This window comes from Mesoplodon densirostris, chromosome 2 (genome assembly GCF_025265405.1).
Source record: "Mesoplodon densirostris isolate mMesDen1 chromosome 2, mMesDen1 primary haplotype, whole genome shotgun sequence".
Classification (NCBI taxonomy): domain Eukaryota; kingdom Metazoa; phylum Chordata; class Mammalia; order Artiodactyla; family Ziphiidae; genus Mesoplodon; species Mesoplodon densirostris.
Genome location: NC_082662.1, coordinates 121245947 through 121263514, shown reverse-complemented (window position 1 = coordinate 121263514; position 17568 = coordinate 121245947). Strand labels below are relative to the sequence as shown.

The window sequence follows — 17568 nt, the reverse complement described above, 5'->3', positions numbered from 1 at the left end:
CATTTTGTCAGACACACTGTCTTGTACCACAGTGATTTGTTCAGGACTCCATTTCCCTACTAGACTAAAGCTTCCTGAGAACAAGGGGACCATAACTTATTTTCGCCATCTACTAAATTACCTAGCACAGTACCTGGGACGAGTGTTCTAAATATGTATACATATTTGAATGAATGGAAATTCCATTTCACAGGCAGCTACTCTTTGACTTAGCAGGGCCACCATGATGCCAACTTCTCAGGTGAGTTCCAACCTTAATTCACTTTGGCAACCGAGGCAAGTAATTTGAGAGGAGACAAAATCAAAACTCAAATCTAGACCCCCAAATCCCAAAAGAATAGCTAATACCCCTTTCCCCCCAGTGAAGAAAACAGGAAGGAGTAAGAGGTGGGGTAGGGCTTGGTCAGCGGAGATTTAGGACAGAAGAATGACAGAGATGAATCAAGGCTCTGTGTGGGTCCCAGGAGGGCCCTGGCTTTGTGTATGTATTGTATCACGTATCCCTCTGCCCAGAGAGTACACATGAACGGCAGTCATCTCATCTGAATAGGAATACCAGTCTCATTGTAAAAGCAATTTCTACGGATTTTATTTGTGACTTTCTGCTGTCCCAAATGATCATAACCCCCTTATCTATGCTCAGTTTCTGAAGGGGCAGAAAGGAAGAACAGATAACTGTGGGGAATTATAAGTATAGCATAATGGGAAAACCCAGTTCTCTCATTTTTATCAACATATATGCAATTATGAAATTTCAGTTAAATAAAAAAAAGTTAAAAAAAGAAATTTCAGTTAAAATAAAACTAGCACAAAATGAAAACGTCTCAAGTGACAACTAAAAGACTTGCATTAAACATCAAGCAGAGGGCTTCCCCGGTGGCGCAGTGGTTGAGAGTCTGCCTGCCGATGCAGGGGACGCGGGTTCATGCCGCGGTCCGGGAAGATCCCACATGCTGCGGAGCGGCTGGGCTCGTGAGCCATGGCCGCTGAGCCTGCGCGTTCAGAGACTGTGCTCCACAACGGGAGAGGCCACAACGGTGAGAGGCCCGTGTACCGCAAAAAATAAATAAAATAAAATAACGGGAAAAACATAAAATAAACATCAAGCAGAAATCCTTCATAGTTCCCTTAGTGCTACCGAACATGAGAAGAATTTTCCTCTCTTTCTTAAAGATAGAGCAGATTTGCTCCTTGTACTTACATCTACAGAAATAACAGGTCTCAGGAGGGAAAAAGGAGAAATTTATTTTAATTTGTCTGGACCGACCAACCCAACAGATGGCTCCCAGAGAGGACAGGTGTACCCTAGGGACTGGGCTCTTACCTGTAGATAGGGTCCTGCATCACCAGCATCTTGCTCTCATCCCATGTCCACTCCTTCTTCTGCAATAAAAGAAGCTATAAATGAATAAGTTAGGCTTGTCCTCGGCTACAGAACCAGGGCACACATTGAGCTACTGATGCTTATGCAAACACATGCATTTGCTTCTGGCCTTGTTCCTCCAGTTCCTCTAAGAGGCCTGGAGTCGATTGCTCCAAAAGGCCAAGTGGAAAATGTCAAGCATCTGGTCTGATCAGTTTCCTTCAAGCACTTTAGGAGAGTGTCTCTCAAGGGTGCAGAGGGTAGGCAGGAGGCAAGGGGTCTCAGGAGACTGTGATCTAAATCATACTTTCATGCAGAAATCACCAAGAAGAAAGAAAGATCATACATTACTCCAGAGGAACAGGAGAGGCAGGGAGAACAAAAGGGAGAAGGGGTCATAGAGACTGAATGATGCCATCAAATTCAAATGATATGTGGACCCCAGCCCCCTTCCCTTAAAGAGGGGGAGAAAAGGCTGAACACAAGTCTGGCAATCTAACTAGTACATTTAAAGCCACCCATAAGAGGATACTCATCTGGCTTTGAACCTAACTTTCTGTGAACACAAAGGAGACAGATCCCTAAGCATCTGGGGATGAGGACAGAAATGAGGATGTAGGAAGCTGGGGGGAGAGGATTCTGGGGCAGTACTGGAGACCCCAGATGCTTATGAGGTCAGTAGCAGCCCAACATGTTGGAGAAGCAAGCCACCACATGCCCTCAGGTCCCACCCGTAGGTGCAGGGACAGAGGATTCTGCTCCACCTTCACTGGCCTTTGTCACGGGGCAATGCTGTTCAGGACACCTGGGGAAGAACACACTCAGCTCCCCACGGAAGAGAAAGGGGGTAGGGGGCTCATTACCAGCTGGCAGGGGTGAAAGTCCCTGCACCCTTCTTAGCTGGAGAGCCTGGAATCCCTTGTTACTCCTGGCAAAGGGGGAGTCTAGGCTTCCCACTCAGTCTTTGCTGGCCTGGGTGGTGGGGAGCCCATTTTTCTGTGTTGTCTGGCTGGAAGTTTTCTGCCTTGCTATGCCGTCCCTTCCCTCCTCCTTTGGCTAGAGAGAGAGCAGGCTTTGTTGGGGTTCTGTGCCACATCCAGGTTGCAGGCTTCTTTGGCTCCGAGTCTGGGATATATGAGATTAAAACTAACCTCAGGGAGCTCACAGCTGCGTGATGCTGTGCGTCCCCAGCCAGTCTGCCTTGCCCCACCTTTAAGTTTGTTTTACAGATAATGTCCAGGGTTTTCAGTTGTACTTTAGCAGGAAGAATAGAGAAAAATGCACCCATCCAAAAAGTGAAAAGTCTGGTTTGTATGTTTTTTTTAAAACTCCAGATGCCAGGGCTCCAACTCTTCGGAGTCATTCATATCATGGGTCTAAGCTCACGTGAGGCCCAGTAATCTGTAGCTTTAACAAACATTTCAGGTGATTGTGCTGTGACCCTAGGGTTGACAGCCATTCTTCTATACCAGAGAAAAGGTATAAATTGAAATCCCCAACAGGAGAATCTCTTTCACGTACAGCATAGTGCTCTGGAGTCTCAGGCCTGGCACAGGAAGGGTCTCCTGACGCTAAAGACAGCCAACTGATGGTGGTCCCATTAACCACTGTCCCTGGCCAAGGCCCACCCCTGGTATTACTCAAAAAACAGCCACTGTGAACTAAACACCTGGATGACTAACAGCAGAGGCTGCTCTGCTTCTGAGGGAATCGAGCCTCAGTTTTCTCATGTTCTTACTATCAAGAAAGTCTGCTCATCCTGGAAGATCCCACATGCCACGGAGTGGCTAGGCCCGTGAGCCATGGCCGCTGAGCCTGCGCGTCTGGAGCCTGTGCTCCGCAACGGGAGAGGCCACAACAGTGAGAGGCCCGCGTAAAGCAAAAAAAAAAAGAAAAGAAAGTCTGCTCATAAGAGTCCTTGCTGCTCTGATGTAATTTTCAAAGTTAACACGAGTTAATAACTCAATGCGCCAAAAAGTCCATAAAACTCTGAGAAGCTGCCCACACCCACTGCCCCTCTCAGAGGAAAGCAGCCCCAGAGAGGGTTCTTTCTGAGTGTGGGTGACTTGACTCATGCTGCGTGCATCTGATGAGCCATCCTTGCTAACCCAGCCGTGACTGATGGGGCTCAGGAAAAGCAGCTGACTGCACGTGAGGAAGGTCAAGTGTCACAGAGGGGCTGGCCGGACCTGCCTAGTCCTTGAGCTCCACGATGAGAAGACCCAGTTCCACCCACTCACATCCTCTCTTTGGAGACTACCAAGTCCTAGACGGAGCCTAGGCTGAACCCCCAGGAACGGTAGGTGGTTTCTGTGACCAGCTGCATACTTTCCACTCAAACAGACTGCACCGCTGAGGAAGAGGAAGCATTGTGTGCCAGCCCATGTTTCCGCCTAGCCTGAAATAAGCCTCTGTTAAAGTTGATCTGGGCACGACTCCTCCTTGCAAGTCTAAGGAATGCAACTAATACATTCATCAAAAAGAAAGAATAATGAGGCAAAATAATACAGAATAAATACTTTTCTTTCTCTGGAAGACATGAGAAGGATGGAGAGACCAGACTCCCAGGGAACCTTGTGTTAATTTATTAAGGAACATCAGAAGGGTCCACAGCAGGCAGAAAATACTTTCCTTTTTAAAGTGATATCAGCATCTGTATAGAATATCCTGGCCAAAAATAATAAACATCTTTTCACTTACTAATTTTCCTTTTCTAAAAATCCCATTAAAAGCCATTTAAGTAAAATCCATAAAATCCCATTAGATCTCCCTTTAAAGGTCTTGCAGTAATCCTTGCATGAGTCCATTCAATCTATGCAGGGATAAGGAAATTATCAAAATAGCTCAAAGGGTTTGGAGGGTAGACGGGACTCAACAATGTTTCAGTTATTCAAGAACCTAAGGCAAATATGGTTGGAGCATTTTCACCCAATCTCCTCAATGCCTGAATGACGCTCCAACACTCTGATAACTAAAGCCTCTCCACTCCTCGTCACACACTCAATATCCTTCCTATCCCACCATCTTTCAAATAAGACCCAGAGCAGTGCAGTTTCTTGAGCAAGGTGTCCCCCTAGTTAATAGCCCAGTCAAGACTAGAACCAAGTTCTCCTGATTTTTTGACCCGTACAGGTACTCTGGTACAATTCAGAGTCAACATGGTATTATCTAAATAGCGTAACTCAGAGGGAGGCAATGCATGTCTTAAAAACGATTTGATTCTTCTCTTTGCTCTGACATTGTTTTACACATCTCCTCTATTTTTCAAACGCTGTAGAGAAAAAAACACACACACAAAGAGATCACCCCCTCCTCACTTTTCTATATGGAAACACTCTTCTATGGAAAAAGTTTTAGGAAAAAAAAGGTTAACGAGAGAAAGAAAACAGGAAGAAAAGCTACTGATCTACCTTTATGGGATTATAAATCAAAGTTGGCTTCAACCATAAAACAGAGACATATTATTGAATGGTAACTATAGCCAAACTCAGTTGAACTGTCCACAGAAAACTCACACAGCTCCAAGTTACACCCGAAAACCACTTTTTTTTTTAGTGCTTGGAAATGAGCCTTGGAGTCTTGATAGCTATGTGAGGAAATTTTCAGTTTTGCTACCCACTGTCCTCAATGAGCTATGGTCTCCAAGATATGCCAGGAAATGAAGACATTTCAAGTCCAAGTGGGAGTGGAAAAGGAGGTGGAGGGGGGGAAGAGAAGAGGAAAGGAAGAGGGGATACATCTTTAAAGCTGTCAGCACTTCTTTGAGTGCTTTTGAGGGAAAGAGCACCCTTCACAGCCGTACTCACTGCAAACAGCCCAGGGGGACCAGCAGGACTGATCGAATCTGGTCTTCAGGCTCCTTCCACCTGAAGCCCAGGCTCAGGCAGGGCCTCACTGGTATCACTGGGAGCACAAACAGTACCAGCATTGAGGCCAATGAGTGAGGCCCAGGGTGACAAGATCTACCTCCTCAACAGCTCCATAAATATAAAGAAACGGGGGTAAAAATATGAGTGGGCACAGTACCTAGTGGAGCAGACTGATGCCCTTGGGGCGGCTGTCTGGCATTTTGCCATACATATACAGAATTGGGGTATCACTCCTTTCTCTTACTCTTTGTCCCCTCCGTACCTACAAAGGACACTCAAGGCTCTGTTGAGCCTTTTAAGAGGCCTCTGAATTAGTTTATTAACCTGTCTCTCTCCATGCCTTTCCCTACCCCAGCAATCTCCCCTTCCCTCCTCTTTTTCTTCTCTTTTAAAAATGAATTCCTTACTCCAAGGTAATTAAAAAGTCATGAGATGTAGAGAGTAGCTTCACTTGAAAGAAGGTTCTGCTTCATATATTGGCTAGTAAAAAATTTCTGGAGAAAAGAAGATGTTATCACAAGAATGTGCCCCCACAGACCTCCAATTATAGGAAGTTTAACTAACCAAGGGCCCCGGCTGCTGCATTCTGAAATCCATCATTACGTATGTGCAGGGGTCCTGCCCCCAGACAATGACCAGTGTGCGGGGATCCTGAGGAAGCCCATTCCTAGGAGACACAGGGATCCTCTGACAGATGACTCTGGCTTCAGAACTCCCTGACGGCCCTGCCAAACCTTCCTCAGACCGTGCTGTACTCTCAGAGACCTTCACCCAACCTACCTGCCTTCCTTCCTTCCTCTCTCCTTCACTTGGAGTCAGACCCACACTGAAATCTGACAGCTATCCCAGCCTTGCCTCCCCACCTCCTCCCACAGGCATTTAATCCTGTCTTGGCATTTACTTGTTGGAGGACCTAGAATAACACAGAAAGTGAGAAAGTAAAAAAAAAAGGAAAGATACAGGAAAGTCATATTTAGCTGCTTCACTTTTTGTTCTCACAGGAAATTTCCCAGTTGATATGGGGGAAAAAGTCCTTTCTTCCATTTAAGAACTTTATATATTGCTTCCTTGACACTATCAAAATTGATCTCAACTTTACAGACAAACAATGAGGCTCCAGAAGTTAACTTACTCGGTTGCAAGGCCATCTAGTCCAGGGGTAATTAAAGTCCAACCTGTCTACCTCTAGACCCCACGTTCTCTTTGCTACTCTAAGTGATGAAGTCAGAGGTTTTCACTCTCCACTGCCAGGAAGCTTTTCACTTTCAACAGAGGGAGAGGGTAACAGGCTTTCAGTGTATGCTTTTATAAGACCGCCGAATGAGGTAAGCACATCCTTGAGCTTAGATTCTTCTCTTTTCTTTATCTAATGAGTGCAAAGATCCAGTCCTCCATGGAAAGTTACAGCCATTTTGTTATTCCAAAATCTCCTGCCAGGGAATATTATATGGGAACTGGTTCAGAGGTAGGTCTGCCTGGAACAGGGCCAAGAACAGAAAACAGAGTCAGGGATAATTATCACAGAGGTCCTTCTTCCTTTTGGAACCCAGAAATGGATATGGCATTTTTGAAGGTCTTCCCTAGGAACCCAAAAGTAGAGGAAGAATTTGTATTTCCATTTATTTCCTATCCCTACTGGAAACTATCAGTAGGCACATCACAAAGTCTGTCCGCTTTATCATTATTTATGCTCCTGAAAGCAATGGTGACTTCTCAAAAAATAATAAGAAAAAAAATTTTTTAAATCACCTTGCAAAAGCCACATTAACTCAGCTTGGCAAGTTCTCCATGCCTCCAGACAGAATAGGATTAGCCTGAAAACACAGCTACCACCCATCTTAAGGTATAACCTATATAGATATAGAAAACACATTTCAAAACTGAAGCACTTAGTAAGTTCTCACACAATGCACAAAATTCCTAATATGCCTGTTTTAAAACTAGCAGAAAACATGGTAGAAAGAACACTGGACTCAGTTTAGTCCTGGCTCCATAACTAGCTGGGTGACCTCAGGACCGTTACTGGGCCTCTCTTGTCCTCTGTTACCACATCTAATCAATTAGGGGATAAGACTAGAGCATTTCTAAAGCTCTTTCTCCCAAATTCTGGTTCTATAATTCTAAGTGCCTCCTTTTCTTACCCAAATAGATCTAACTTGTGTGTTTCTATAGGAACTAACAGTACTCTTTGAGCAGGAAACTAGTTTCCTAGTGATGTGATATCCCAGTGACAGGGTAAAGGCTAGAAGTTAAAGACACTGGATTAATTAATTAGGCATTTCCTATAGAGCAGTTTTTCTCTAAAGGATTCTGAAGAGATTAGTACACACACAGCAACATGGTAGTCAGAAGAACCCACTTGGGATCTGAACAAGACAGACCTGGTTCAAACCTCAACTTCACCACTGATGGGACTTGAGGTCTTGGGCAAGTTGCTTAATCTTCTTCTGCAAACCAAACCTTAAAATGGTACCTACCTCACAGGATGGTTGTGTGGATCTAATAAGTATACACTGCATCAAACAAGGCCTGGTAAATGGCAGGGGCTCAATATCAGTGTTGGTTATTATTGTTAGCTGTTCTCATTATCATCTTAGTGTGTAATTACGTTCATCAGCTTGCCCCCACTGGTCTTCTACCCTCTCAAACAGATGAAATAGAATTGGAAAGACATGGTCCCTGGCCCTAAAGGCTCGCAGCCTACGGGGTAAAGAGACAAATAACTATAATGCAATGTTATAGGAGCTATGATAGACCTATGTATGCATATAGTGTCATTCAAAATAGCTAATTTTGCTGGAAAGGGTCCATATCTAATACCCCTATGTATCCTACCCAGTTCCTTGAACATGGTTGACACAGTAAATATTTGTTAATGAGAACAGCAGAGCCTTTCTAGAACAATGCTTTAGGCTATCCCAACAAAGTTACTGGTGTATATGAGAAACCACAAGAAACAGAGGCCCTTTAGGGTCCTTTTGTAGAAAAATCCTTTGGATGAAGTTCAAGACTAATCTTCCTTACTCAGAAGTCCCCTCCCTAGCAAATGGTGCAATAGTGTGATTCCAATACTATAATAAATAATCATTATCATATACACAGGAAAGATCATTACTTGGGCCTAGTTGGGAGTTGAAGAAAATATACTGATTGAGAAACAACGAAGCAAAGCCAATTATCTTAGTAGCTGGGTTCACATCACAAATACAACCTAAGATTCATAAGGGAATTTGAGATTCATTATCTGTTAGCATCAGTTCAAGATAACAGCATTTTAGACACATTAATATAACCAAAAAGATTTTTTTTTTGCATCTCAGTAAGAGATGATCACCATATACTTGGCTACTGCCTGCATTAGAATAAAGCACCTGAAGATCAGAGGTACTGAAGAAATCCTACTCATAAAGTCAGCAATTTCCACTGAGGCCTTTCTACGCTTGGGAAGGCTCTCATCCTTGTTTTTTTTTTTTTTTTTAAATGGGAAGGTTGACAGAGGAGAAAGAGGAAGAAGAATGTGATAGCCAAAAGTAACAAATGAGACTTCATCTGACCCAACTGCTAAGTACTTAGTTCTTCCTGATTTAATGACCATGATACACAAAACATGTTCATTTACCCAGCTAGCCAACAGCCAAAATCGTTGGAAACACACTACACATACCAGGTGTCCAAGTGAGTGCTGAGCTTACAGAGATGGCCCCTGCCCTTAAAACATTCTCTGGAGAGCAGGGAGTCCCTGTAAACAGGCTTCTCCCCACAGCCCGGAGGCATACCACCATTCAACAGTCATGGACAGGCTAGGCAAAGAGAGGCAGCTTGGTGGCTGCTTTGGGAAGTGTTTAACCTCTGAGGTTCCCATCCTGCCTCAGAAGTTCAGGGGGCAGAAACACACAAACCTATTTGGCCTCTAGGGTCTGCTTTCTCTGTAGCCCAGAAGGTTCTCAAAAACCTGAATAAGCACAGGTGACCTATACATACACATCCAAGCACTGAAAAGCACGGTGCCAGAGCTGGTGCAGAGTAATTGATCTGACAAGGGTAAAGTGATCACCTAATCCAACTCTTCATTTTATAATTGAAGCTCCAAAAAGCAAAATAACTTGCTTAGAACCACACAGTCAGAAAGAGAAGAGCCAGGACTAGAACCCAGGTCTTCTCCTCTCAGCTGAGGGCTCCTTCCAGCATGCCACACTGACCCAGTAAAAAGCAACATGTTGGCCACGCTCTAGCCTTCCTGCATGCTGAATAGCAGCAGTGGCTGGGTCTTGAGGGACTATTTAAATAGATGGGCTAAAGCAGCAATAACTGTAACAAGGACACACAATGGGGGCCGGATGCCACCTCAGCTGGAACTGAGAATTATTCCTGAAACAGAATGGGACAACTTCTGAGGAAGCCACCTCTTATCCCCTCCCCCACTGAACCCTGCTACTTGTCTCCACACTTGAATTTAAAGCATTTCCCAAGATCAAGACTCAAAGGGAAAGGTATCAAATAGGGGGAAGGGGTCTGAATGCCAGGATGACAGGAGATGACCCTTGCCACTCATGAGATATCAGGACTGAGCAAGCCAAACAGCTGACTAGGCCTTTGGCCCCTGCCTCTCTCTTTGCTCCAGCTGTAGCCTCTCCACACTGTTGCTGGTCAAAGCAGACCACCTCACCAGATAAGGGAAGGATTCTGTCCAGAAGGTAGCCTAGAAAGAAAAGCTATCCCACGCCTACCTCCCCTCCTTCCCTCTTCACCAGAGTTTGTGTCTCAGAGTCACTTACCTTTTTCTTCTTCTTCAGAATCACTTTCACTCCATCCACTGAAACCATAATGCTCACCTTCTTCTTCTTGATGTTTTTGGCTTTAAACTCATACTGCAAGTGAGAAGAGAACAAAGAGCACAATCCAGTTAGATCAGTGCATCTGCACAGCCCCAGAGAGCTCATGACCTGGAAAAGAGGGCCACAGATGGGTCTAGGGAGCTGATGCAGTTTCTGGGGACATGAAGCACCTCAGGGGATGTAAAAGCAGGTAGATGTCTGTAGGCAGGGGCTCAGCAATATTTGGGTTGGAATAGGGACTCTGAATGGTCACTGGTTTCACCGCTCAGCTATCAGGTAGGGCCATGGGAATGGACCTGATCCATTCTATCAAGATTAAAAAGAGCCTACTTTGAAAATCTCATGAGAAATCCAGTACCTTCCCTCAATAATTCATTCTGACATTTAATGACTTTTGTTGTCAGGCAAGTTTTCCTCGTGTCTACCCAAATGCTGTTGGGACTCTAGTTCATCCTCAATGAAGAATAGGAAGAGCTGGCACCCATCTTCAAATCAGGGTTTTTACATACTTAAAGATCATTATGATCTCTAAGTTATTCTCTGCAAGTTCAAGTCCCAAATTCCTTTATCTGTAGGTCAGTCTCCAAATCTACCCATAGCCCCATTAACCTAAAATATTCTAGAGAGTATTCTAAAAAAGGATCTGACTAATGATAGTTATAAGGAAGGGCATTACCTTACAAACCCTATATTCTAAATTTCTATTTGCAATTCTGAATAGGCCTGCTTCAGCCACAACTACACTGCTGAGGGATGCTGGCCCTCATCCTCAATCCCAGATATTTTTCTATCCCATTTGCTCACTCATAGCCATTTCTTAGATTTGTGCAGATATTCAGAATGGTGGAATAAGTCTACACTTCCCTCACTGAACTTCATTCTGTGCGCTTACCCATTTTCATCTGGTTCCCATCCCGGTATCACCACCTAGCAAACTTACCTGCCAAGCTCTCTAATCAAAGATCTGGCCTACAGATTAAAAAAATAACAATACAAGACCCCGGGCCAAAATCTCTACTCCAACCTACAGGCTCTCTTCTCTGGGACCTTTTATACTCAAAACCCTTTCCCACCATGCCACCACCCAAGCTTAGTAAGGCGTCTAGCTCCTTGCCTGGACATCTAAAACCTAACTATTTCTACTTGGTATTTTGACAGATATGAACCTAATCCACCCTAACAAGATGAAAACATAACCTACTTTGAAAATCTCACGAGAAATCCAGAACTTTCCCTTGGCCATGCCATTTAATACTCTGATTTTAAGAACTCAGATTAGAGCTTCTTACCGTGTCTGTATTCTATCCCTTCCACTGAAGTCTCAGCTTAGTTTCTTATTCTGTTGCAGAGTTAGTGCTGATGCCCACTGGCTGTCAGCTTCTTAGAGACAAGGACATGACCTAGCTAACTGAGGTGAAATATTTTTCTTTACATCGTCACGGCAGGTTCTGGTTTACTGCTGATCTGAGTTTCCAGGTGATGGCAACATACATCACTCCCCAGTCTGGTGGTCACTTCTCCCAGCCTCCCAATCACTCTATCCTGTCACCAGCTGTCCTTTTTACCAGCGATCCTGAAAGAAGAGCAAACCGGAGCAGCAGACACATAGGAGAAAGAGAAGAAAACTTCAGCTTCAGACTCTGCTTCAGAGTCTGGGAACCCAAAGCCAATTAAGAGTAATACAATAAAAGAGAGCAAGTGTGTCTGACAGGATGGGGAGAAGTGCTATCTGTACCGGAGTCTGGCTTATAAGAGGGTCTCGGTCACGTAACAGATTTCTCTCTAGGTCAACGGTTGTAAGCTGGTGAAGGCTAGAGTTGTGTGATTGGCATGGACTTCAGGACACAGCTACAATTTGCAGTGTGTCCCCTGACTGCAGCATTCTGCTCAGGTGCAGCACTAGATGAACTGAAATTACCTCTGGGTGGGAGAACTAGCATGAGAATCTGTAAGTTAGCTGACTTTGGCCTTGTGCCTGCTGGGAGAGGTGAACCAGCTCCATTTCCTGACCTCACCCTGCATTTACCTCTGCTCACAAGCTTTCAATGAACACAGTCTTTCAGCTGTGTCTCCCTTGGGGACAAATCACTAAAATCATAGCTGCTCCTGCCGGTCGAAGGAGGGCAGAGAGGTGTGTTTTGATGAACTCAGGGGGGAGACAAGGGCTTAAGAGTCCAGGAAACACCCAGAGGTGGATAAAACCTGCCCTAGACAGGTCAATCCTTGCCTGTTTTATTGTCTTTGCTCTCTTCCAGCATGTCACTCTCACAAGGTCCACGTATTTCCTTCTTCCCTTTTTCCAGCAAAAAAGTCAAAGCACTGAATACTAAGTACCTATCTCTGCAGGGCAGATGTCACCTCCCAGCCCTGGTTTCAGAGAGCATATTGCCTGCTAAACCAGACCCTTAAATGTCTTATATTTCCAGGAAAATATTGTAGGTGGCCATATCTCTTTCTTGTTTGGTCCACCACCCTATTGGTTTCATTCTCTCTGGGATCTTTTTAAAATCGGCATCCCCCCACCCAAGGCTCGCAAGAGATGCCCAACCAGCTCCTTGCTTGTGTATCTGAAACCTGAACTATTTCCACAGTTCGTGTTTTGACAGCGTTGGCCATGCCTTTAATACCCTGATCTTAAGGACTCAAAATGCAGCTAAACATTCTCTTTAGCTGGAACCGGAAAACAGCCTCTAATTCGATCACTGTGCACATACTCCCAGGTGGCTCTTCTATGGTGTGTGGGCACAGTAACTACATGTTACTGTGAGAAGCATGACCACACGATTGCATTATAATCTCAGTAACAGTGACAATACAGGTGCTCCGCCTTACAACAGCTGGTGGAATGCTCTCTGGGGGGCTTCAAAATGAAGAGGGCAGAAGAGGCATGAAATAGGCTTCTAGGCCCTGTTACAGCTGCCAGTATGTACTACCTGACTTCTGCTTAGAAGGCTCTTAGGTTTGACACACTTTGCACTTACTCCACCTGTCTGGTGGTCAGATGTCCCAAACCCTTTCCAACTGAAGAAGAGGTACTCAAATGGTAGTTTTGTTGAAAACTAGGGAAATGAAATCAAGTGTCTGAAAAGGTTTAAATCTTTATTATCATAAAACCATTCATTTATAGGGCAATTATATTTCACTTGGACAACCATGTTATGGTGCTTACTGTGAGGATGGAAAATGGACTTGGAACAGAGGAGATGCTGGGAGTGACTAGAACAGAGAAAAGAGACTCACAGGGACAAGCCCTCCTTTTTACCAGACTGCTGCTCCGAGGGGCAGGCGGGCCCAGGAGGAAGCATCTGTGTTCCTCAGGATAGGAATCTAGTCTGCCCAGGCTTTGCCAGGGGCTGAAGAACAAACAGGACTGCTGATGCCACCGTCTGTGGCCCAGGCCCGCCTCCCACAAAGCCCATGCCAGCTCTGGAGTCTGTGCCAACAGGCCTGGCTCTTCCCCCAACGTGGCCAGGCTGACCTGATATCTTTGCTTTGCTAGTCAGAGCCCCACCAGCAAGGACAGATTAAGCCTTACAGGACCTGACCTTGTAGGGAACAAAACAATACAAGCCCTGGAACACTAACCACTGACTAGCAAGACCAAATGTCTAGGGTTCATAAAAAAAGCCTTGGGACCCTGCATGGGAATAGTAGCCCTGGAACTTAGAGTGGTGTGCCAACCAGTGAGGCCCATAAAGGGGAAACTGGGGAGAGGGAGGGGTTCAGATCCAGCAGGAGCCAGGAGTAAACACTCAACCAGAACACTGGCTGGAAGTCAGAGAGCTGCCAACAGAACAGGATATCTCTGATACCCCAATGCTTCTCTGTCCCCAGCTCCCAGAACTACCTCCTAATCTTGTGTGTCTCCAGTTTCAGCCACAGGGTGTCCAAGAAGGGGAAGCAGGAGGTCTGTAACAGGGGAATGAGTTAATGAAGGGACTGGCCCAGCCCTGGGCTTGAGACTGTACTGCAGAAATAGAAATAACAGAATCACTTTCTTAGTAGTCAGGAAGGTTGAGGCTGGATACACACACGCACATGCGCACACACACACACACACACCCTCTTAACAGTCTATTTTCACAATAATGTCTAGCTCCCTAAAGAATCTAGTTTTTTAAAATAAGGATCCTTGGTTCCTCAATTACCTTGTCTACAAACAACTTACCGAGTGATGCACTCTCTCACCAGCTATGTAGGAAGCTGGTCCTCTCACGCGTCTCCATAAAATTTCTTTTTTTTGCCTAGCTCCTTCCCACTGTCCCCACAATGCTTAGTTATGAATCAAGATTCTCAGAGGCTACTTTACCAAGAGAGGAGATTTAGTTTGCAAACACAGATAGTGATGCTCTTGCTTGGTAAGTCCTCGGCTTATAATCAGCTGTGTTCACCACCTTTCTAGAGTAAGTCTTTGGAGGCTTTGCTTCCTGTTCATGATCACAGGAAATTTAAAAGTGAATTCTACTAGTGCCTTTGGGTATTTTAATCATATTCTGCCCATAGTCTTGGTTTCAAGAGTGCAAACACATCTCCACAACAAAACTGTAAGCACCTCAACCAAAGGCAATTTATCAAGGGTTTGTAGGAAATCATTTTGCACTTAACATTTGAAAGTTTAAAAGCTTAGGTAATAAGATACAAAATCTGAGTACGTCCATATTCAGAGCATATTCACAACAGCCCAAAGGTGGAGGCAACTCCAGTGTCCACTGATGGATGAACAGATAAACAAAATGTGTTAGAGACATAGAATAGGATTTACTCAGCCTTAAAAAGGAGATTCTGACACGTGCTACAACATGGATGTAGCTTGAAGACATTATGTTAAGTGATGTTTATGCTAAGCTGGAACAAACAGACAAATATTGCATGATTCCACTTATATGAGGTACCTAAGAATAGTCAGATTCAGAGACAGAAAGTAGAATGGTGGTCTTCAGGGGCTCGGGGAGGGGAGACAGTGAGGAGTTAGCATTTAATGAGTACAGATTTTCAGTTTTGGAAGATGAAAAGATCTGGAGACGGACAGTGGTGATGGCTGCACAACAATATAAATGCTGTATGTAGATGTCACAGAAATGTACATTTAAGAATGGTTGAAATGGAAAATTTTATGTAATGTATATTTTACCACCATAAAAGATAAAAATCTTGGGGCTTCCTTGGTGGTGCAGTGGTTGAGAGTCCGCCTGCCAATGCAGGGGACACGGGTTCGTGCCCCGGTCCGGGAAGATCCCACATGCCGTGGAGCGGCTGGGCCCGTGAGCCATGGCTGCTGAGCCTGTACATCCGGAGCCTGTGCTCCGCAACGGGAGAGGCCACAACAGTGAGAGGCCCGCATACCGCAAAAAAAAAAAGATAAAAATCTGAAAACACTGTAACAAACACATTTCTTCTCATCGCAAGTCCCTTTAAATTCTGCTTGCGAAAGGATATTGCTGTTACTCTCCCACATGCTAGTCAAACATGCCATACTTTTCCATACTTCCATGTAATTGCATTTGCTAATGTTTATGCCCAGAATGCCCTCTCCCCCTGCAATCTGCTTGGTGAACTCCTGCTTATTCTTAAAATATCTACTCAGCCTTCTCCACAGAGAAGCCTTGCAGGTCAACACCCCCTTCCCGTATGCTCCCATGGAACTGCACCATCCACGTGGTTGCTTCAGCAATATATGAAGCACTATCACTCACCACTGATTGGCTGTGTATTTCCCCACTAGGCCATGCCCTCCTTGAGAACAAGAAAAATGACTTACACATATTTGTACCCAAGAATATAGCACCAGGACACAGGAGGGTGATAAATGAATGTCAAATAAATTAATGAACATAGTGGTTAAATCAATTAAATAAATTAATTGACAGTGGTTATTCACAGAGCCTGAGAAAACATGACACTGTCCACAAAGGTATAATAAAATAAATCCCCCATAAGTTAATTAATTGATTAACAACTTAAGTTATTAAAACCTAGATTCCATTCCATGGGCATAAGGACTTTAAAAAGATCTGACTTTAATTATTCCAAACTCCACAGCACACTGATAAGTACCTTATCTTTTGCTTGATCCACACTTCATTAAATGAAATAATTTAGAGCTTCCTTCACTGGTCAAGGCTATTCTCAATCATCTTATGGCACAGTTAGAGGTAAGAAATCAGGGGGATGGTCATGCACATGAACCTCTGCTCTCTGGGCTACCCAGCTTCCCTAAGTTCCAGCTCCTGTGCCTATGGAGCCAGAATCTGAAGGACAGGGCACCCAAGAGCCATGGCAGTCCCTGACATTGTTGTGTGGCTCAGTCACTTGTATTGTTCATTCCTATGAAATCTAAGAAATGCAAGACAAAGACCAAAGTTGGCACTGAATCCAAATTCTTGGGAATACTAGGTAGAGACATTTAGTTCCTATCTATCAAGCTCAAGCCCAGCATAACTTATTTCATCAACAGACGTATCACTGAAAGTTGGGTATAAATAAAATCTCCATAAACTGCACACTACTTAAAAGGAAGCAGAGGAGCTACTTTTTTTAAAAAGGAATATTCGGGGCTTCCCTGGTGGCGCAGTGGTTCAGAGTCTGCCTGCCGATGCAGGGGACACGGGTTCGTGCCCCGGTCTGGGAAGATCCCACATGCCGTGGAGCAACTGGGCCCGTGAGCCAAAATTACTGAGCCTGCGCGTCTGGAGCCTGTGCTCCACAACAAGAGAGGCCGCGATAGTGAGAGGCCTGCACACCGCGATGAAAAGTGGCCCCCGCTCTCCACAACTAGAGAAATCCCTCGCACAGAAACGAAGACCCAACACAGCCAAATATAAATAAATAAATAAAGCAAACTGTCAACAAGTAAAAATAAACACTATTATATATAAAAAAAAAGGAATATTCATTGTCATTGTAACATAAATGGAGAATTTAAGTATTTACCCAGCTCTGTAGACCAGGGGATCTAAAACTTGTTTTAAATTCCATTCGGGATTCCTGATAAAATGGCAAAATCCCAGACCCAGGCCTCAGAGATGCTCATTCAGCAGATCTGGGATAGGGCCATAAGTTGGCATTGTTTTTGTTTGTTTTAACATCTTTATTGGAGTATAACTGCTTTACAATGGTGTGTTAGGGCTTCCCTGGTGGCACAGTGGTTGAGAGTCCACCTGCCGATGCAGGGGACACGGGTTCGTGCCCCGGTCCAGGAGAATCCCACATGCCATGGAGTGGCTGGGCCTGTGAGACGTGGCCGCTGAGCCTGGGCGTCCGGAGCCTGTGCTCCGCAACGGGAGAGGCCACAACAGTGAGAGGCCTGCGTACCGCAAAAAAAAAAAAAAAAAAAAAAAAAATGGTGTGTTAGTTTCTGCTTTATAACAAAGTGAATCAGCTATACATATACATATATCCCCATATCTCCTCCCTCTTGCATCTCCCTCCCTCCCACCCTCCCTATCCCACCGCTCTAGGTGGACACAAAGCACTGAGCTGATCTCCCTGTGCTATGCGGCTG

General features: G+C 44.7%; 1 protein-coding gene across 3 annotated transcripts in view; it reads right to left on the bottom strand.

The window, feature by feature from the left end:
* Nucleotides 1-17568, bottom strand: part of C2H1orf226 (chromosome 2 C1orf226 homolog) — a 309368-nt gene that overhangs the window by 88262 nt on the left and 203538 nt on the right. Inside the window, exons 3-4 of one of the 3 annotated variants that reach the window (XM_060090839.1) lie at nucleotides 10008-10100; nucleotides 1325-1398 (exon numbers count right to left, since the gene is read on the bottom strand). In XM_060090839.1, coding sequence (XP_059946822.1) covers nucleotides 1325-1398; nucleotides 10008-10100 — 167 coding nt within the window. The remainder of the gene's footprint in view (nucleotides 1-1324; nucleotides 1399-10007; nucleotides 10101-17568) is intronic. The other 2 variants (XM_060090840.1, XM_060090841.1) reach the window with 2 other exon arrangements.